Genomic DNA, 23,048 nt, shown 5'->3' on the forward strand with positions numbered 1-23,048 from the left:
TTGGTATGAAAATGAGTGTACTATCCTAATATCGTGCAATTTGGTGGAACATAAGGTTGATGGAAACACGGGGACCGCGCCTATCTGATGAGCCCAAAGCAGAAGGGCGAAACAGGTCATGGGCTGTTGAAAAGTTTTCAGCAACCCTGTGAGTAGTGTATTACGTATTACTTGACAGTTCGAACTGTGCGCATCACTGAATATCACCATTCTGGCGCAACGTAATGGGTCACTAACACTAAGGACCGCAGTGTTTTCATTGACTGGTTTCAACATTCCACCGGTTGGTACTCAGAGGCATTCAGTTATCTTGTCAAGCAACGCTTGCGAACTTAACTCGTGATGCCGTTGGCCCACACAGTACGTACCTATTCTATTTAGTTACAACGCGTTGAGGCTGACCAAGGTGTCTTCCGCCTGAACTATTCATTTGGGCAATGGGTAACCAGTATTTTGATTATGGACCGCTTCATACGTTCAATTTCAGTAGCCAAACAGGAGTTTAATACGTTCCCAAATTTTCTGCCCAGGAAAGGGGGGTTCACCTTCCACTAGACTGAGATTGATCGACGTACGCTTGACGTATCGCAACAAATAACAGGCAAAAATCTCAACCAATCAGAGTTGTAATCGCCTTCTTGAAAAAAAAGCTTCCTGTACAAGAATTGGGTAGCAAAAAATGGCAAAGCATGTAGAGTCATCACTTCTTTTGAAACTTTTGTGCAGGTTTTTTCTTTTGGATCGGCATAGCCTTCTTGTGAACTTTTGCAGCTGGTTTTTGGACCATTTGACGCTTTTTGGGCTTAGTTTTCTGACGAGAGGATGATGGCTTCTTTGGTCCGATCTTCTTATGGATGGGTGGGGTGATAGGTGAGTCTGCGCTATCGTCTTCCTCCGACCCACTGAGAACCTCCTCATCGTCTCTCTCGTCCTCACATTCGCTGTCGCTGAGTTCAAAATCGGTCACTTCGTCAGCAGATGCCTCGGAGCCACTCTTCTCCTCAGGCTCTTTTAAAGCAGCTTCCAAATCGAAGTCACTGTCCTCTGAATCGGCATCGCCTGTCGCAGAGCCCTCGGTATCTCGGTCAACATCCATAGCCAACGAATCACGCTTCTTCGATTTCGATACATGGGTAATTGAAGTTCCATCGTCCACGTCATAAGATTCATCACTTTCCACACTATCTGAGTCCTCGTCAGAATCTCCTCCAATATTACTCTGGAACCTACGCTTCGGCTGGGCGGTTTCGTCAGGTATTGCCTGGTAGCAGTGGGAGAAAAAAACGTAATGGATTTACACTACTCTTCAATTAATCAGTAATCAGTGGTAATCAAGATAAGCAATGGACACGAGCGACGGTCCAAAATGTTACCACTAAAAACGACCAGAGTTGACCAAAGTACGACCGTATCACCAGATAGTTGCAGCACTTTTCGAGTCAGCGCCTAAACGCACTATTTCTTTTCACAATTATTCCAAACAAATTGGACAGTTGTTGAAACCAAGAGAAAAGACGCTTTGAACCAGCGTCTGCCACAGCTAAACCTAAATAGATAGCGGCTCAAACCGGAGCACGGCCGAGCCACTGATCCTGAAAAAGGTATTAATTCGAACGTCGTTTGCCAGAGACAGCAACATCAGTGTTGACACTGGTGCTTCACTGCTTTGCACCCACCCACGGAAACCTACGCGAAACATCATATAGGGGATGTCGGTTCATATGAAGGATCTACACAGATCTTAAGACCGGAATACGAAACGGTAATGAAACTAATCAATTGCGCATAGACAATGGAGACAACGGAATGACTGGAGGAAGCAGCGCAGCCCTAACAGTCATGACAGAAGTCGTTCAGCTGTAGCACCCTTTCGGTGCCTAACTGCCATGCCACCCGAAGCAGGCACTAGGGCTGGGATACTGCCAGGTCGCCCAAGCCTAGACAGGGCAAGTCGAGAGGTAGAGGTCGGGTTCGAACCACAGACCTTCCGGTCAATAAATTCGCGCTCTAACCACTTGGTCCATCTCGCCCCGAGAAACCATGAGGGGTTAACGGCCCGGACACCATCCGACGGTTTTGGCGAAACTTGGCGGTTCTTATAAGCTGTGTTGTGAGGAGTTGAACTTGCGCTTGTGGACTTCGTTGCATATCATCAACGTTACAAATCCCTGTCAAAATCAGAGCCAATAATCTTGCGCAGAACATCTGAACACCAGTACCGTTCAACAATAGCGTGATTAACTCTCAAGCAGTGATTGGTGCATCTACTGATATCACTTTGACATAAGTTTTTTGAAGAACAAAATGTGCTTTCTCACATCTAATGGAGGATCAGATGTCCCGAGGCTCATCGGACTAGAAAATGACGCGACACGCCATGGCAAGAGGGAATCAACTTTCCTAAGTGCAATGTTTGTAACCACCGCCGTTTCAATTTCACGCGGAATCATCGCAGACAAACTGAACAAAACTCACATCTTTCTTGTGACTCTCCGTCAACCGGGCCAATTCCTGAGCCCTCACCTCCTTGTGACACACGTAGAAGGCCCAGAATGGAGCCATGGCAGCTGATCCGTCCAGCACCGAGAGGGATGACTCGAACCTGACCTGTGGAGGATAAACAGAAGTGGGCGGGAAGATGCGTACAGGGGTATGTGTGGTGGTACATACAGATATTCAGCTTTTCTCCTCAGCGAGTACAGCTTTTTTGTCTAACCACCAGCAGGTCATTACCCGTACGTTAAAGTGTACCAACTGGTAAGCGATACAGGACCCGGAACTAAAAACAAGTTTCGTCCAGAGATCAAGTGGCGGTTCGTTTAAGGACGACACAGTGGTTCGGTAGATGGCATTCCATTGTGTGAGAGACCGGACAGACCTCAGTTTGAGCCAATGTAAGACGCGTTTTTGAACCGGTTGCCGTAGGAGGGTGTTTATTCTCGGTTTAAAGCAACTCAAAAGCAAGTTGATGATTGTGAGTTCTGCCCGGTGACATTAGCGTTCACACGGTCGATCATACTAAGATACGACTACTTTTCGAGAATAAGGTAGTAGTATACAGTTGGAGAGGAAGCACTGGCACCAACCCGATATGGTTTTAGCGCAGCCTGGGTAGCTTCTAAAGAGACTGGTCATCGATCCCATTCACCAACAGACAACCAGAATAGAACAAGACAGATCTTGCCAGAAGCGACAGAAATCCGGGATACAATTGAAGCCGGCTGTCACGAACGTCGATGGAATAAGGAAAATAAACGTTAAACCAACAGCAGTTGGAAACCTGAGTGGACACATGCTAGGAGAACCCACAGTCATAAGTCCCATCAAGATGAGATTTGATGGTAATACCTGCTCGCGTCGATGTCATCCGTCAGTAGCATTCACATGACATCATCGACAGAATGACACCAGTGTTCAACACCGATGCTTCACTGCCATGATTTATTTGAAAGCCTTATTGTAAAGAAAAGAGTGAAGGTGGACGGAGAAGGGACTTGGTGCTAGCTTACCACAATCATTCCGAGGTGCCTACACATCCAGACATTCACCTAGGCGATCTGGATAGAAACTCACAACAACAACGCCACTGACATTGGTCGGCAGACATATCTTGTAGTGTCTCCAACCAAACACAGTGAGGATCACGCGGTTCCCATCCTGGAAGGTGAGTAGCACCGACAGCACCCAAGCGCTTCGTGATCTCTTTCATGCTCCTCTGCCAGGTCAAGGTTTGACCACCTCTCTGAGTTGGGCATGGAAAACAGCACTCTCGTCGGCAAACGATGGTTCGGCACAGGCAACACATGTCCCAACCAACGCAGCTTCTGGTGCTGGACACATTCTTCAATGGAAGTACCCGTTGCATATCCGAAAACTCGCTTTCTAACTGCCTCGCTACGGATACGCCGACACCAACCCACACGAGCTATGGCTCAAGAACCTGAAGAGGTCTCAGTTCCGCTGCTCGAACAGGCTCAGCCTCAAAGCCATACAAAACAGCCCGCACTGTAGCTTGATACACACGCCCCTTGAGACTCATGGATACACCACTTTGACGCCATGTGTTAGCAAACGCGACCCGAGTCTTGCGGATTCGTGCGCTCACTTTATCCGTCACACTACTACAACTTTCAGGATACGTAAAACGCTCCACAACTTCCAGTACCTCTCCCTGGATTGTAAGTGGCGTGTTCAGTGACTGCATGTCTAGAAGCATGACCTTACACTCTGTGGGTGCAAAGTGCATACCAAAGGACTTTGGTCAGTTCATCCAAGATTATTTGCGCCTTCTCCTCCTCTTCGAAGATGAAAACGATGCCGTCTGCATATTCCAGATTGACAACGTTTCCTTCACAGGCTATTTGAACACCAGGGTTTTGGAGACCCTCCAGCGTTCGTCTCATTATTTCATCGATCACGAAGTTAAAAAGGAATGGAGAGAGTGGGCATCCCTGACGGACACCGCTTTGTGTACGGAATCATTTGGAGAGCTCTCTGTACACTCTCATATGTCCGAAAGTCTGAGAATACAGCCGAATACACCCGACATGCCATCCGACCAATGCACGCTTGAAGGGAGACAGGCAATTCGGTTCCTGTCTTGAAAAAAATACTGGGCTTTCTTTGTCAAAATGGGAAGTTTTCCCGAAACTGCATTCTCCTTCCCCTTTCTTTACATTCTTTACCAAGTCTTTCTTTTCTCATGGTTGTATCACAGGTAAGCATCAGTATGTATGGCGGGTATGACGGAAAGGATGGCGATGAGCCTAAACGGTTATGCACTGCATCTGAGAACGTCCAACCGGTACTCATGACAGTTTATTTGTACTAGCTCAGCCTGAATGCTTACTAAATGGAGTACAAAACAAATCCCAAGGATTCGCCGACGATGTCGCCCACCTAGCTCGGATCGAATCAGCCAATGCAATGAATTTCGTAAACCGGAAACTGTGGCCCTTTAAAAAGACGAGCGTTCCTGAAGAATAAATGCTTAGATGGTTATGCTAACGCTGAGGTCTTTTTGAAATATTCACTGGTCCGATATGAATGACCGCCATTAAAAACAATACACTCATGTCCTCGGTGTGGGGACATACGATGCGATGAAAACAGGTGCTCGCGGAGTCGAGTGGCTTGGCTTTGAATCAGCCAATCCGCGGACTGTTTCCTTTTTAGTTGACGTACTCGCGGAATCAGATACATATCGAACCGGATTAAACTCACTATTTCTTCAAGATTGGCCAGACTGCGTACACGGCGACGCTGCAAGCAGATCCAATCCGAGTGCTCCCGCAGTTTAGTTTGGAGAGCCTTCGTTTGCCTTGTGAATGCGGCCACGCGACATGTCCTTGAGAACTGTTTCAACTATAGTGATGGAACAAAGGGAGGAAATCGCAATGATGGAGTTACTGAGGTGGTCTTTGAGTCAATTTTTTACCTATCCGACGCGAACCTATGTGAAAAGATTAATATTTCAAATTGACAAAAAACAACTGCGTGAGCTTCATCTGGCCTGACCTTCATCGAAGCTCAACAAGCAAGTGAAAAGCGTTCAGCTGTAGCACCCTTCCGGTGCCTAGCTGCCATGCCACCCGAAGGAAGCACAAGGGCTGGGATACTGCCAGGTTGCCCAAGACTAGACAGCGAAGTCGAGTGGCGGAGGTCGGATTCGAACGAACGACCTTCCGGTCAGTAAATTCGCGCTCTAACCACTTGGGCCATCTCGCCCCCATGTGAAGCAAGTGAAAAGCTTTGGTTCGAGAGTTACACTCATTTGCACACCATTTTGGCTTTCACGGGAGAATCATCTGAAATCCAGCTTTGTGTCCCCCAACTGAACGTGCTACATAAAGTCCGCCTCATGTTTCAGTTGGCACGATATTTGAGGTATCGCAGTATATTTTCATAAAGGAAACTACTCACAAGGTTGCTGAAAACTCTTCGACATCCCACGACCGGTCTCGCACTTCTTGAGGCTCATCAGATAGGCGCAGTCCCCGAGTTTCCGTCAATCTTTCCGTTCTACTTGAACCAAAATTGGACTGTTTTTCGAGAGATACACTCATTTGCAAATCAATTTGGTTTTCACGAGAGACTCAACTGAATCTCTCGTTCATGATATTCTACAACTGAAATGTGCCGCCACAGGCCGCCTTATGTTTCAGTTGGCACGATATTCGACATATCGCAGTGTATTTTCACGGAGGAAACTACTCACAAAGTTGGTTGTCTTTCCAGAAACATTATGCGTAGTTTAGTCTACTGAAGGACACTTTACCTTGAAACGAGAAGCCTAAAAGCACTTGGTGCAGACGAAAAAGCACTTGGGATGAGAACCGGTTAGGCCACAGCGTCCCTAGATCGGCTCGACTGACTCGATTAGGTATGCAAAACCAAGCTGCGTCTAGAAGCGCCGACGAAAAAACATCTCTCCAATGGGAATGGTGTAGTTTGCATGAGATGAACCCATAAGGACGGTGAACAACCGCCAACTCGCACGTGTGAGCGATCGGCGCCCAGCAGTGAGCTTCCTACACCATCCTGAATGCGTTCAGTTACATGGAGAACGAGAAGCTGTTAGGTTTCCGGTTGCACATGATGATGCATGAGAGGCGTTCATACATAAAAACCGGGGACATTGTTGGCAAGAACCCAAGGGCCTCGACAACGTGTTGGTCACTTGGTTGGTCCCCAAAGTAAGCTGACGCGAAGCACGACCGGATTCTCCGGATACAGCAGGACTCTAGAAGTTGAAATGTTGGTAACTAGGGTGGGTTTCTTGGTTGTTGATCGGGTGGCTGTTAATCTGTTTGCTGAGCTTGGTAATTTAATTGCAAACATTTCGTTACCATACGAGTAGGCGTCATTAGTGCGGAGTTGGGTGAGTACTACTCTCTGCCTGCGTGCGTTTATATAGCATTTGAAAATTATTTCTTAATGTGATTGGCTAGTTGGTACTTTCGTCTATTACTTGAACACCAATCAAATTGACATATCCATTTGGGTCTGGCTTCCCTGTTTCTTCTTGATTGGAAGAGACGCCCAACCAATAGACCAAAGTACTGACTAGCCAATCACGTTGGGAGGTAACATATAATCTTCATACGCTATAAGAACGCACGCAGATAGGGAAGAAGTACCCACCCAACTGCGCACTGATGATGTCTTCTCATACAGTGACGAAGCGTTCGTAAGTCAAGATCGGTGAACAAATCAACTGTCATCTGATGTACAGCCAAGGAGGCCTATAAGGTCTAGGTAAAATAAATAACCAAATGGAATATTTGACTGTCGTCATCGGCAGTGATCATAACCAATCATTACCACCACATCTTACTTCCAGCTTGCGGATCAAACGATTTCACTCAGTCGATGATATGTCATTCGGGTGAACGAGAAGCGGAGGTCGGGTTTGAACCACGAACCTTTTGGTTCGTAAATTCGCGCTCTAACCACTTACCGTACAGGAAACGCTAGCATTTAGCAAACTGGTTGAACATGGAACGACTACATTTCACCACCAGTAAATTGTCGTTACCGATTAGGTGATTATCGCTCGGACAGTCTGTGGCCTTCGCACTCGACAACATCAGCGGCGGCATGTCAGTTAGCTGTCCCGCAAGGCAGCATCTACACCTGGAGAGATGCAGTCAGGCGGCACAACGAAAAGTGAACAATATGACAGATCAGTTCTGGTACGCTCCAAAGACCGTAAGGGAAAAGTACGCATACAGTCGGATTGAAGAACCCCTTCAGAAAAAAGCGATACAATTCAGAATCAGATATTGGTTCAATTATCTGTCGTGCACACCCGTGGTTGAACGGTCCGGGTGCATTTCTTGAGGGACAGTGTTGTCGGATGGGGATCACCCGCGACAAAAGTCCCTCCTACATCATCAGCAATGAAAGTGAAGTATCGTCAACACGGAAAACACTAGAAAAACGTTCAACAACATCTCCCACACACAAACCTCATTGACGAGTGGGAGGACATATTCCGGGAAGGCTACCGAGTTCGCTTGAATAGCTGCGGCTTCAGTCAACAAATCAACCAGCCAGCTGACCACCGCATCTAGTGAAGCAGTTTCTTTTCGTTGACTTGGCGAGAAATGCAACAGGAGGCGTAAATCCAGAGGAGCAGGGGACACACTTGTAGCTCGACGATTGAAATTCACGAAGCGAAATGTGTCCAGCAGGAGAGATAGGCTTGGAACTAACAGGCGATTGGCTGGAGACAGAGCATTGCCCGTCAACGGGAGGACATCGGTTTCTGTCTTCTCACCGTCAGTGTTGTGACGCAAGGTTGGTACACCGGCCAGCGTGTGAAGCATACTGACACAATGAAACCGCAGTGGAATCCAGCGCTCGCCAGGACTTAGTCTAGAATTACGAGGGACAGACAGAAATGTTACAGGGTGCATCATCATCATCATCGACAGCATGACATCAGTGTTCAACACCGCTGATTCACTGCTGTACAACCATGATTTATTTGGAAGCCTTATTGTAAAGAAAAGAATAAAGGTTGACGGGGAAGGGACTTAGTGCTAGTTTACCACAATCATTCCGAGGTGCCTATACCTCCAGACATTCACTCAGGCAATGTGGATAGAAACCGACAACAAGAACGCCACTAACATCGGTTGGCAGCCATATCTTGTAGTCTCCCAACCAGACACAGTGAGGATCACGCGGTTCCCATCCTGGAAGGCGAGTAGCACCGACAGCACCCAAGCGCTTCGTGATCTCTTTCATACTCCTCTGCCAAGTCAAGTTACAGAGTGAAAACGTCGGCATATCGCAGAGAAACTGACCGACTACGCTCCCCACATTTCAAACCGAAAATTCCAACTACGGCGATTCGCAAAAAATGTTGTTTCACCTGAATCTAGGGATGTATTGCAATGGGTGACAAGGATGAATGAGCTTCATCTTACAACCGTAAGTGAAATCTGTCAGCCGACTTCCAAGGGGTTCGGAGGGGACCACTGGCGTGCGTCCGACGTTCGCTGCACCTGATTGCAAGGGAAGGGACCAATTGACACAACGCGGGAATATTCCAAAACGCATACACGTACATCCGAAGTTTTGAGCTAACTTGCGGGTGAAAGTTCTGGCAACTATCACAACGCCGCCGCCCGTTGGATCAATGTCTGAGGGATCCAGACTTCCCCCGCTGAGGTAGAACTGGAGAGAGTTGTAACCTATTATCCAGAGGTGATCATATACAATTGCACAAAGATTGTCCTAGCTGGCCAATATTTGGATTGACAGATAGCAAACGAAAACGTGCGCGTTGTGTTCACTTACTCCATCGATTTCTGTAATGAAATTTGGTGGACCTAATGGATGACGTGGGTGCCAGACATCCTTAAATGGATTTGTCTCAGGCTGACTGTGAGTGTTTCCCTTAGAAGTTGAACCGTAATTTATGGCTTCTCCACTCTGTGGTCCTGCAAACTTTCTGTGGCTGCGGACATTTGCACTTTTCTTTCCCCAGGAATTCCACCTAAGGTTCAGAAAACTTCGGTCACTGTCATCTACGAACCCCATAGTGTGCGAGGAAGTGAGCATCGCTCACGTGAGTTTGCTCGTGTCTTGTCTCGGAGTTACCAAGCATTAAAACAGCAAGTTCACTCTAACCGTTGAACAGCAATCCTTCAACCAGAAAGCGGGGCGAGATGGACCAAGTGTTTAGAGCGCGAATTTTCTGACCGGAAGGTCCGTGGTCCGAACCCGACCTCTGCCTCTCGACTTCCCCCCTGTCTAGGCCTGGGCAATCTAGCAGTATCCCAGCCCTCATGCTTCCTTCAGGTGGCATGGAGCTGGGCACCGGAAGGACGCTAAAGCTGAACGACCAGCTTATTATCAACCAGAAACCAGATAGGATAATCGATGCAAAGCATACTTCAAAAACCCGACCAGAATAAAGAATTACCGCGAATCCAACAGTCGTAACACCAGGTGTAACTTGGTGCACCGCGGCAGCTCAACTCACTTAAGAAGGTGATTGATTGACTTAAACTCCATGCATTCTAGCATTAATCCTTTAGGCTTGAAAATAATGATGAAGTCTGGAAGTTTCAAATGAGGTTTCGTCCACCAAGTGAAGTCATTTTATGCCAAAATACTCTGTACAGCTGTTTTATTTTTGCCCGGAGACATCAACAACTGGTTAGCAGTCGGCTACAATACTTTTTGACCACGAGTGGCGGATTAGCAACCCAATCAACGCGCACTTAGCCTCACCCTCAATAACACAGTTCAGTCACGTGACTCGGTGTAGACCGCCACCTCGCGGGACGACTGATAAAATGGCCCATTCGAAATGTGGAATGCTCTGCCATGTCTTGGAAGATTACAACCAGATTTTTATGCGATATATTTGAGCAGTGCCCACGAAAACAAGACTCACCGTACTGTGCCAATGAGGAGCTGTACCAGTGGATGAATCAGCGACCGAATCAGTTTGTGAGAGGTGTGATATTTGGCAACAAACTCGGCCCATAGTTGGAAGCTATTGACAAACTGCCAGTTCTGTACGGCCTGCAAGTCTTCCTATATGCCAAAAAGAAAGACAGACGGCAAGGATTCATTGTGGATTCATTGTGTGAGATCAGTGCACTTTTCCCAAGATTTTAGGTGGTCTGTGTGACATTCATGTGATGTTGACTAGCTAATGCGACAGTAGAGAAGCGGTTTGTAACATGTGCCTAACTCATAAACAAAACAAGTCTGATCACGACCGACCTACTAGAACCGAGTCACCACAGAGGAAAATAAGTCAAACGGAGTGTACAAGACGACGTACGCCACTGTAATTCAGTCATAAGAACGGAGGTGGGGGCGCTACGGAGGTAAACACACAAAGAGAATTCATGTCCCGCGAGCCACATCTGCATAGCAGAATTCTAAGGCTTAGTTGCCAAGTCTGACAACACTAAGTCGTCTCCATTCAGCACTAGATAGTCTTGTGACAAGCGAGGATCGTACACAATCTGCGTAGTACGGTTTGCTCAGTAAACCAGTTAGTGTTCCACAGCACTGTTGATCCAGTGTTCAGAAGCACGGTTGTCCAATATCGTGTGTGTCATCATCATCATCATTGTCAGCTATAATAACCGCGTACACGTCGTACAGTGGTTGTAGCTGCCGCAGTTTCGTTCACCGAGGGGGAGGAGAGAGGTAGCTGCACATTGCAGGCGGGAGCTCATAAATTGGTGCATAAATCCATCCAGCTCAGTGGGCTGTCAAGTGGGGGGGGGGTTGGAAAAGGAGCTATGCATTGAAGGCAATAGCTTTGATGCATGAGCGCCATTGAGGGCGCGACTGGGCCATGTCTGATAATGTCTCTAGCCATTGATGTGGCCCGTCTCGGGGTCCCCATCCAGGAAGACGGCAGTGACCAGCGCAGCTGAGTTTGCTGGTAATGGCTTTCATACTTCGCTGCCAAGTCATTGTTTGACCGCCTCTGGCTCTCTTCCAACCTTCACGTGGTTGTGCGAAAAGAACCCTTCGAGGAAGTCGGTCGACTGGCATACGCAACACGTGGCCAAGCCAGCGCAACCTATGCAGTGTGATCAGTTCATCTATCGAAGGTGAGTTATTTCTCCCGTATACCATTCGACGTACTTCAGCATTGCTGATCCAGATTCGGGCAATGCTCCGAAGACATTGATCGTCAAACACTGAAAGTCTTTTGACGTCCTTAGCGCGCAACGGCCAGGTTTCTGATCCATATAGTAATAGTAATAATAGTAATAATAGTAACGAACGCTTCTCCAGAGGTGACAATTCGAGCGCGTCCAGTCTGCGTTGGCGAAGTAACGTCACACGTTGGGCGAGTTCATATCTCGGTGATGTTGTTTTACTTTCAATAGGTGCGAAACTGAAATGCAGTGCTCCTCATTTCGTTGGCTGCCGGACGGCACCAGGAGGGCTACTCAGATGGATGGATAGGGAGCACACTCAAAGTTTGTGACAGGTCCTGAACAAACATTCACCACAGTGAACAGCGAATTTGATGGAGGGAAGGACAGCGGAAATCCATGCCCGATAGCACTACAGGCATGAGGGAACAAGCCAAAAACTCGCCATGGATCTTTTGTACACGGAGTGAAATGAAACAACTTCGATCAGTAGAGATTTTTGGATCCTACGGAGCTATGTTGAGTAGAAACTCGTTGGGATGTTTAGAGCACGTGTTCCATGACTTACAACCTAAGAAAAGCGTTCAGCTGTGGCACCCTTTCAATGCCTAGCTGCAATGCCACCCGAATGTTGCACGAGGGCTGGGATACTGCCAGGTCGCCCAAGCCAAGACAGGGCAAGTCGAGAGGCAGAGGTCGGGTTCGAACCAAGGACCTTCCGGTCAGTAAATTCGTGCTCTGACCACTTGGGCCATCTTGCCCCCACTTACGACCTAAGCCTCTGTCTTCCGATGGGCAGGTCTTCAGATAGAAGCGTGGACCTGCTCCCCCCAAAAAAGGGTGTTTCGCAGTCCCAGAGAGTGGTCTCTCTCTTACGGTCCCTCTCATGGAGAGGCTGTCATATCTAGAAAGAACAACAGGCAACTGAACGAGGTGCAGGGGCTCAAAGAGTTCCTTTTCGTTTGTGCTACGTACACTGGGACTTCTCATTTCATTATATACCCAATCCCCTTATATCTCCAACAAGTTACAAAAACATAGTTGGATGATATCAACGTCTGGCTCATCGTGAAAGTCACACGAAGGGGGCCCACTAATTGTACTGGAGGAGAGGTGTGGTGAATCAGCTGTGAAGTCCAACCGCACAAGCATGAAGGATAGCAAGCGTCCTCAGTAGCATGGTCAATACAACATCCGGAGGTTGAGGGTTGGTGTCAGCCCCCACCCCAGGTTGTCTTTTCTTTCATGCCACGTGTACTCGGATTCCTAACTTCAAAAATTACATAAGCATTAGCTGTTACGCTTTTCAGGTCACGGCAGTGAGGCGCGTGTTCTGATACTGCCGTCAATAATGACGACGATGGCCAGATCAAGCTCATGAATTCCACTAGGTATTCTTCCACAGAGTTGAAATAGCGCAAGAACCGTTCAGGGCAGTTTTTTCCAACATGTAGATAAAAAGGGGGTGCTCTCGTGGCTTAGCACAGGAACAGCCTGACGACAGTTAAACTCGTGCGGAAAGCGGAGTGAAGACTGAATACGATTGAAAGAAACCGACGGCGAGAAACACCATTCAGTCTAAAGATTTGTGGCTGAGAGAAACGTACTTTGACGAACAACACAACGAAAGCCGCACAAACTGCTCGATGTAGAGAGTTTGCCGAAAATTTTTGCAACAGCCTCATTGGTTAGTATGCGAAACACGTGTGCTTTCGGTGCGAGCCCTGGTATGGCCAGGTGTAGGCAGACATTTTGAGTATGATTCTAACGTGTTTAATAAACCATTCAGCTGTAGCACCCTTTCGGTGCCTAGCTGCCATACCACCCGAAGGTTGCACGAGGGCTGGTATACTGCCAGGTTGCCCAAGCCTAGACAGGGGAAGTCGAGTGGCGGAGGTCGGATTCGAACCACGGACCTTCCGGTCAGTAAATGTGCGCTCTAACCACTTGGACCATCTCGCCCCCTAACGTGTTTAATTTAAACATTTGGTTAAACACCAAACTCATGACTTGGCAGTTATCATGTCTTACAGTGAGTGATCAGAGGAGGTACTCTGACGATTTGCCGGTAGCCGGATTGTATGACTCAACAGTTGGCTGCATCAGATCCGCGCCAGCTGTGCAAACGCGCGTTTGGGAGAGTGACAAACTGGAGGCGCTAACCAGAGGATCGCGCGTACGACATCGCCACACACGCACACGCCAGATGAATCGCCCGACTACAACTTAACATTACAAATGTGATTCGCTTATGTTCGTCAGAAACCAGCCAACCACTGCCTTAGTTGAAGCTACTGGCTCCTCTGGTTCACTATACTGACTAGACTTATTCGTTTTCCATCCCAAGTAATGTAAATGTTAACCGAGAACAGACCAAAAGGATTCCATGAGGTATCCTCAAAGCAACGATCCAATTTTTCGGGAACAAAATGGCTCAGGGGTTAGAGCACGAATTTACTGACGAAAGGGTCCGTGGTTCGAACTCAACTTCTGCATCTCAACTGCTCCTGTTTAGGGTTGAGAAACGTGACAGTATCCCATCTTTTCGGGTGGCATGGCAGCTAGGCACAGCTGAACAACCTCCAAAAAGGATTTCGTCGCTTTTTTCTCCCACTACCCAATTCGATCGAAAAGACAGCATTTGAAGTGCCAAACACAGTTACTTACCTTGGAATGCGAGGTGTGTGCCTTTCGGAGACATATGGCCAACTGGCGAATATAGACAAACGCATGAAGATAGGCTTCGTCCAAATTCTTCGAGAACAACTCAAGCAAAGACAGCCGCATAAAATTGATGGCCGCGATAGACCCACCGAAGACAAATTTGGAATTCCGAACATATGCGGCAAACATTGTCTATCCAACAAACGTATCGTATGCCACAAGGGAACAAACAAACCTTGATGCACAAAGACATACACTCGGGAGCGATATCCATCGCTTGGAGGACGTTTAAAAAGGCCAATACACGGCGTGATTCTTCATCCTCACTCCAAATTTTTGTCATCACCTAAAATGCCAGTCAGGGGGGCCATTTGGCGAAATCAATTTGCACCTTGAAAAATAGTTTTTGCAATTTCAGATGCTTCATCAGTTTTGGCAGAGCATGACCAATTTTTCTAAGGTCTGGTGTGGCCTGCTTCAGCAATGTCTTCAACATTGGCTGAAAAATATGGGTGTTAGCGAAATACGGTCTACCATAGACATTGTTCCACGAATTCTCCAAGTCAGCAAATAGTGTTCAATGAGAGCTGAAAATGCATAACGGAACAGTATCAGCGTCGATGTTGGTGTGCCGATAACTCGTAATGATGCTCGCCTCGGACATTACTGATCAGACAATGCAAAACAACAGCAAACAAAGATACATATGTCAATCGATTCATGCGGTGCCGGGGAGAATGGGTGGGCCAGTGTAGTAACGGTATTTTCCTCAGCTTAGTTCGCGGTCTGAGCCTCCCCAGCTAGCGTTCGCGTCAAAACAACCACCAAAGGTCCACAGGGTCTATTAATGCCCAAAACGAAGTCAAGAACAGTTGTACAGCGCTTCGTATATAAAGCGTAAGCGGTTATAACTTTCTGGAATTTCTGACGCGTTCTGGATGCGCCATTGGCAACCGGCATTTGGCCAATACTGGGTCATGATTGGCTGTTGGGCCCAGATTGTTGACCAATCAGATCTCGTCTTGATGCCGGACCGGCAAGCGTTCCGAATTCCGGGCCAACCTCGTGCGGACCAGGCTTATCGGCCGTAGCAGCGCCTAAAGGCGTGCGGTATAGGGGGATCCGTGTGGATTCCTGCCTAACAGCCAGTATGCCATTTGATATGAAATCGCTAAAGAACACAGCTTAAGAAAGGCCATAACAGACAAGACATCTGCCCCTGGTTCAAAGTAACGTTCTGGATAGCCATCTGTGTCAAAGCATTGCTGATGCATCATCATACGCTGAGAAAACAACCGTCATTCAATCGGAACAAAGAGAATCAGATAAGAGCACGCAGGTATACGATGGTCTTCTAGAACAAACAACAGTCATGAAGTTGTCCGATCGGTTTCAGTGCGGAAAGAATCGATTTGATCGAGAGTAGGAGCAAATATCAACACGTTTGGGATAACACTAGATACTAAGGAATGGAACGAAACTACTGAGGTACTGTAGCGTCTCTTAACAAGATTTTACACGAAGGAACCTTATAAAGTCCTGCCTACGGCAGTGGAGCATCGGTGTTAAACACTGATGTCATGCTGTGGATGATGAAAGTCCTGCCTTATCATCTACAAAATCACATCGTTATGCTGTTGAAAATGTACTAGAGGCATCTGCGCGCTTCATAGAAATGTTCTCGTCGAACCTCCCATTGGGCCTTCTTTCTTCAGTCATCCTGGCGTCTAACGCACATACCGCTTACTCTCGGCTGCTCACCGTCCATTCAGTACTATTACAGTAAAGCAGCCAAAGCGTGGCCCACCATAGTACTGTGCGAGGCTTATGAGTTCTGATCTAGTATTAACCAGGCCAAGCCAGTGACCACGAGTAGAGCATGAAACCACAGCAGCGAACGTAAGAAATTGGCACGACAAGAGCGAAAAGACGTGTACTTTCACTCCTGAATATCGCCACATGTCATAAGGTTCCAATCTCGGTGACTAATACCATCATCACACGAATGTATACTATACATTATATTATGTCTTATACATTACGTCGCATTGAATATAGCCACATCGTTTCATCCATTTAATGGCAGCAGGAAAACCAAAAAGATGTAGATGTNTAGATGTGGCTTGTTGGATCAGCTTACAGGAATGAATTACCGAGATTCCATCAGAGTACACGTCGGCTCAAAGACCAGGAGCAGTCGAGGTTACACATTCAAATCGGTTGGATTGTTTTGGTCCTGCGGAGACAGAGCATCGTCATTTTTAGCGCTGGGCCACACAGTCGTACAGAATTGAGCTTCCTGGCTGCATTGACAGCAAGCGTAGGCAAACTTTCGGTAGCTTCAACTCCGCACAGGGTTGGCCGGAAATGGCGCTGAGAAGGAGACAGTTCCCTAACACGTGAAGCAATTCCTAAACAGGGGCGAGATGGTTCAAGTGGTTGGAGCGCGAATTTACTGACCGGAAGGTTCGTGGTTTGAACCCGACCTCTGCCTCTCGACGTCCCCTGTCTAGGCTTGGGCAACCTGGCAGTACCCCAGCCCTCGTGCTTCCTTTGGGTGGCATGGCAGCTAGGCACCGAAAGGGTGTTACAGCTGAACGATTTTTTCCTAGACAGGGTAGTTCGTGGAAGGTGATCAGTACAACTGTCGCGAGTGATAACACCAAACGTACCTCAGTACTGTTGATCCAAAGTTCCCAACAGCTCCGTAGCAATTCTCTAGCTACCGACGACCACACTTTAAAGGCCTTTTTATATCTCAGCACGTATCAGCAATGCTGTTTATTCACAAAGCAGTTGCGAACCCCTCCTGGTCTTTCGAACCGAGAAGTGATTTCGTCTTCCATTACTGTACGTGGCACGTGCGGAAGAGCCTCTCACAAACCGACACGCATCTCCGAGAGTCGGCCATAGTAGTATTATTGCAATAACTGATGTAGGATACTTTCAACATTCCGAATTCGCTCGTTCCAGTTGATTCCAGCGAAATCGCACTACCATATCGTCTGGCAAGGAGTTTAATCGAAGATAACCTTTAGGTAAAGGATTGCTGCTACTTCTTGTTGGTTGCTGTGGCAATGCTCAAGCACCTACCGTAAGGGGACGTTTACAGTGCATCTCAGCTCGGGAAAAAACATACCGGATAGAATTTAGGGTTACATTTATGGCTCTCATAGAGAGAATGTGCTCACATCCCAGATGAGTTCACTCAATCTTTAAGGCTTACTTTTAAGGAAGCCAGAACAGTCTCCCGAAGCGATCGGTATAAAAAACATCCCTCCGATGTTGAGCAGTCATGCCACGCGAAGGAAGAACGAGGGCTGGGATACTGCGAGGTTGTCCAAGCCTAGTCAGGAGTTAAGATGACGGAGCTGCGTTCTAAATCACCGAGCTGAAGGGCCTCTGGTTGGATGGCTGCCCGATGACAGTTGCCTCCGTGAAGTTCATCCAGCAATATCTGTGAGGACATCACGCAAACGCGCCGATGATCACCGTCTGTTCAAGCATCGGCTTACCTCCCAGGGGCGAGATGGCCCAAGTGGTAAGAGCGCGAATTTACTGACCGGAAGGTCCGTGGTTCGAATCCGACCTCCGCCTCTCGACTTCCTCTGTCTAGGCTTGGGCGACTTGGCAGTATCCCAGCCTTCGTGCTTCCTTTGGGTGGCATGGCAGCTAGGCACCGAAAGGGTGCTACAGCTGGACGCTTTCTTTCTTTCTTTCTTACGCCCCAACAGATTTTAACCCTGATGCACTCAGAAACAACTTTCACGACGCTTCGAGCGCCTTGTTGCAGTAAATAAGAGCCCAAATATTGTTGTGATTGTTATGGACATGAATGCGTAAGTAGTTGTATCGCGGTGGTACTTATGAATACGAACGCATTAGAATTAGCGCTGTTGAGGCTCAATTGGATGATCGTCCTGGAAAAAAAGAAAGCGTTCAGCTGTAGCACCCTTCCGGTGCCTAGCTGCCATGCCACCCGAAGGAAGTACGAGGGCTGGGATAATGCCAGGTTGCCCAAGCCTAGACAGAGGAAGTCGAGAGGCGGAGGTCGGATTCGGACCACGAACCTTCCGATCAATAAATCTGCACTCCAACCACGAACCATGAACACAGACTGCTGCTGTTCAGTCCCAGCTACCGAAACAACCAAAGCAGTTTCTACACAGGGTGCACCCTGCATTAAGTCATCCTCCAACACAGATAGACCACATCGCCACTAGCTACATGTGGGTCAACTACTGACTGTCGCTCATTCTGGAACGCCTATTGTGGATTCGGATCACGTGCTTGTTCTTTGCTTCTACTCGTTAAGCTTTTCAGGAGCGCGCAAGATGTAAACACATCGCCTGGTCATTGAAAAGCTCTCGGACCCTGATGCGAAGTAAGCTTACTAGATCCACCTACTGAGGTCCCTTTCGGACAAGATATCTTTTAATGTTGGCTCTTATTAAAAGGCACTTTCCGCAACACATCAAGATGCTGGGTAATTCGCCTGTGGAATGGTTCAACCAAATAGGCCTAGGTAAGGAATCTCGAGCAACACCCCAGGATTGTTCGGAGCTCGGAAGCGTATTCATCCTGGCCAAGAGTATCCACTCGGATACGGGAGTCCGATGGGTCCAAAAAGCTGAAAAGATGGAGGATGCGGGAGACTCAGAATGTGCGTAAACTGTTCCAGGCCCAAAGAAGTCTCCGGTAGCCAAAACAATAATCGATAGAAACGATTTGCTCATCTTTTAAAAAGAAGAATGCGTGAATCGTCGGGTTAATTGCCTCCAAGAACATCGTTTTGGAAAAAAGTTTGGTGACAATCGGTAGATCTATTGCTGGGCAACGTTTCGCTTTTGACACAGTTCACTGACAGTTGCTTGGCCGGATTCCGGACGACCGAAGCAGCTTTGGACTGTGAACTCGGAAACCTCAACGATCTCTGGAATAAGCGATTGCTTATTGTCACTCAAGCCTCATCGGGCTGCTGGTCTTGATGAACCCTAACTTGCCTTCTTCAAAGATGGAGGTGAAAGCCTCAGTCGGTGCTTGCCTACCGTATTTGTCTCTATCAGAACGAAAGGGACCGCCCCAATCGACAGGATTGAGTCGATATTGGTGATTGTTTTCATGAAGTGTGCTCGCGGTGACCTCTGTTGTAACCAGACTCTGTGTCATTTATTTTACATCGCCCTACAAAGGCTCGTGAAGACGGTACTCGAGAACGGCAAGCAGGATTCCGAGCTGGAAGGGACTACACTCCGTCAAGTGCTAGGGCGAAAACATACGTAGGCAACATACGTACAGGTATTCCTTGACCTCAAGGGTGCGTTCGACTGTGCCGATAAGTTGGTTTTCAACACGCTTGCGCAACAGAGTATTCCCTGGATGTTCATGAATTTCATCCATTGTTTATATTCACATAATTGTGGGCATGTATGTGGTACTCTACAAAAACTTTCCTACAAGCCGTGGTGTTCACACTCTGCATTCTTTAATGTCGTCAAGTAATGAGGCGAACATCCCAGTGTTCAGATATCCGAGTGAGATCCTTGTTGACCTGAAATATCCAGACGCCCAGCATATGGACAATCGGAAATAATCGCTTCCGTTGTGTGCTGATCATCGTCTGTTCCTAGTCAGTACAAACTTGGAACACAAACGGTCACATCGACTTACTTGGAGACCATCAACCACAAGACAGTCGTGGACTCAATTGAACCATGTGGCAATCAGTTACCAATGAAGAACCTCAATTAAGGATTGTCGATCCTTCTGGGGTACGTAACTTGACTCGGATCATGCCATTGTGCGAGCCCACTTCGCTTTCCGTCAGCATTACGTGTGCGAAAGCAGAGCAGTCCCGTTCATCAACTTCAACAAGTTTCAGTAACTCAACGGTACCGAACTGATCTGACTAGAAAGCTACTGGAAACGCAGTCATGCGGATGACAAAGACTGCTTGGAAGCTAATTAGAGAAGGTATGCCCTCAGCATTCAGAAGTGTTTTTCCAGGTCATCTGACTCTCTGGACACAGGATGTCGGCGAGACTAGCGGGTTTTGTTGCTACCATAAAGGACATACCAGAAACTAGCGACTATGATGGCGCACACAGACCCCTCAAACAAATCAAGGGCTTGAAGAATAACAAAGAACGTTGCTGAATTCTGAGGGCCTAGAAAATGGTGGTAAATTGCGCTACACGCAACAGTTGCGCTCTGTTCCAGCTGATTCGGTCAAAAGAAGACAAGTATCACGGAAACGATATGCGAAAAAGACAGTGGTAGTTCACTCACTCAACCGTCGTCTTGAGTGATGGGCTGAGAACTTCAAAGAGCTGTTGCTTCAACGCAACTGGTCTGTATGGAACATCGACATGTCCGCCATCAACAACAGAAATCCAACGTGGGATATCAATCCCCCAAAACACTCGGCGCGGACGGCCTACATCCCGCACTCTTCAAAAAAGGTGGCGAAGTCCTGGTGAACAGTCCGACAACGGTACTGCTGAGGATTTGGAAGGAAAACAGAGTTCCAGTCGAATGGAGCTCCTCGACCCTCACCCCAGTCTTCAAGAGGGGCGCAAGAACGTCATCAGAAATAATCGTAGCATCAGCCTGGTATCCGACCCATCTAAGGTGCACTCTGGCATTATTTTGCGTAGGTTTGTCGGGAGAGAAGTTCGTGGGAATGAAGCTGGGTTTCGCCCTGGTTTCTTCAAACGTCCCAAGTTGGTCGCTTTTCTTGAGCTAAAAGCCGCTTTCGACTCTGTCGATTGTCTGGCAATCAAAGGTGTCCCTTCCAAATTTATATCCCTTATGAGGGATATGTATGGGACCTCCTGTGGACGCGTACGAGTATTCGGCAAGCATTCGCTTGAGTTCACCACGTCCAGTGGTGCAAGACAAGGCTTCCCTCTATCGTTTTCTCTTCAACTGTTATTAACATACCGCTTGAGATTCATCTACCTTTCTCCGAAACCTCGGGGGGTCGAAAAGCTCCCGGGATGTTCGCTCACATACATTGATTATGCGGAGTATATTGCTCTTTTCGGTTCAGATCCTTCAAAAATACAAACCATTTTTTAATAATCTAATCCAAAGTAACTTTGCCGCATGGTTTGGCATGCGCTTCACACCTGCAAAAAATCAAGTGCTGCTACAACACTGCGTGGGACCAAACCCATGCCTCACACTTGCAGATGAGCCAGTCGCACAGTCCATTGCGCTCATGCATCAAAGCTATCGCCTTCAATGCATAGCTACCCTGTTACCTAACTAGACATGCTATCGCCTTCCAGGCTTGGCTGTACGTTCCTTCCGCTCTTCCACTATACGGTGATCGAAACTATGGCAGCTGGAACCAATTATACAGTTTATGGCTATTAAATTGAATTGATTTATTGACATCATCTACCGAGAAGAGTATTGATTTCCGTGCGTCATTCAAAACAACACAAACCACGAGGAGAGCAACGTACGACTTGGCAGGCTTGTGTGAACGAAACTATGCCTTACAGGAAAGGACCCCCGTCACTTCAGCTCCGCGGCTAGTTTGAGACATTACAAGTGGAGTTCGCGCCATCAGTGCCTCTTCAGATTTTCTGATCGAGCGCCTGGGGGTGGGTGGGTAAATCAGAATGCCTGCAATGGTCCAATACTAGGTCCTTACCTTACCAACTCCTCTCACTTCACTTTAAGTATGATTAAATATGCCTCGTGGTTGCGCAGCACCGAAGTATCAGTGTCAACAATGATGTCGTTGTTTCTGACGTTATTAGCTATTCGGGTATGTTGTAAACGGTGTAGTGAGCGACAAATATCAGCGCTTCTCATTTTCACGGACGACAGAAATGCAGTGGTTCCTCAGTGCTGCGTAAACATTCCGGTTTGCTATTCTGGGGGATAGTTTGTATTGTGTACGAGTCTACTCACGCGGTATCAGTGACCTTTGTCCAGAGACAGATACTGCTCTTCGGTCCAGAGGGGTTAAGGCTGACTTCCTTCTTCGAGTCGAGTGCTAAGCGGTGGATGAAGGTTGTTCACGTATCCTCTGGTGGCACCATTCGTATTGAGTTCCGGTTGTTGGCCCACATGAGCCCTTACGTCGCAGGAAGTCGTTTAGCTGTAGCGCCCTTCCGATGCCTAGCTACCATACCACCCGAAGGAAGCACGAGGGTTAAGATACTGCCAGGTTGCCCAAGCCTGGGCAACCTGGGGAAGTGGAGGCAGAGGTCGAGTTCGAATCGCGGACCATCTCGCCCATCTCAATGCTGGAAGATTGGTTTTGATCCTAAGGTGAAGATCTCGGATGCCCCTCAAAGTTGCCTTGGTGACGTAGAAGACTATGAGGACTACGTGGTCGCTGCGTCCAATTAGAGTTTTATCCATGACCATTAACAATATGAGTTCCTCGTGTCAGGATAAGGTGCAGAAGGGTTCGTGTTGAAACACCGGTAACGAGGTGATTTTGCCACATAAGAGAAAACAGGCACAAAGTGGGTTAGGCCTAGTAGTTTGCCCTTGAGGTTGAACTGAGAAAAGTAGGTCTGAATTAGCTTACTATCATCAGCATAATCATCATTGTAAGCCGTAATAACCGCGTACTCGTCGTATAGTTGTAGCTGTCGCAGTTTCGTTCACCGAGGATTTGGGGGAGGGGTACGTAGCTGCGCATTGCAGGCGGGAGCTCATAAATTGGTGCATAAATCCAGCACTGTCAGTGGGCTGTCAAGTGGGGGGGGG

General features: G+C 47.7%; 1 protein-coding gene across 1 annotated transcript; it reads right to left on the reverse strand.

Annotated features, from left to right (window-relative positions):
• Positions 1-632: 632 nt before the first annotated feature.
• Positions 633-14,808, reverse strand: T265_01099 (hypothetical protein; the record flags this gene model as incomplete). The annotated part of the gene is made up of 8 exons (XM_009165042.1): positions 633-1,261; positions 2,476-2,607; positions 5,224-5,364; positions 7,971-8,379; positions 10,415-10,557; positions 14,316-14,504; positions 14,548-14,658; positions 14,704-14,808. The coding sequence occupies 8 exons, from the start codon at positions 14,806-14,808 to the stop codon at positions 701-703; spliced, it is 1,791 nt and encodes a 596-aa protein (XP_009163306.1).
• Positions 14,809-23,048: the final 8,240 nt, after the last annotated feature.

This window comes from Opisthorchis viverrini, assembly GCF_000715545.1.
Source record: "Opisthorchis viverrini unplaced genomic scaffold opera_v5_11, whole genome shotgun sequence".
NCBI classification, from domain to species: domain Eukaryota; kingdom Metazoa; phylum Platyhelminthes; class Trematoda; order Opisthorchiida; family Opisthorchiidae; genus Opisthorchis; species Opisthorchis viverrini.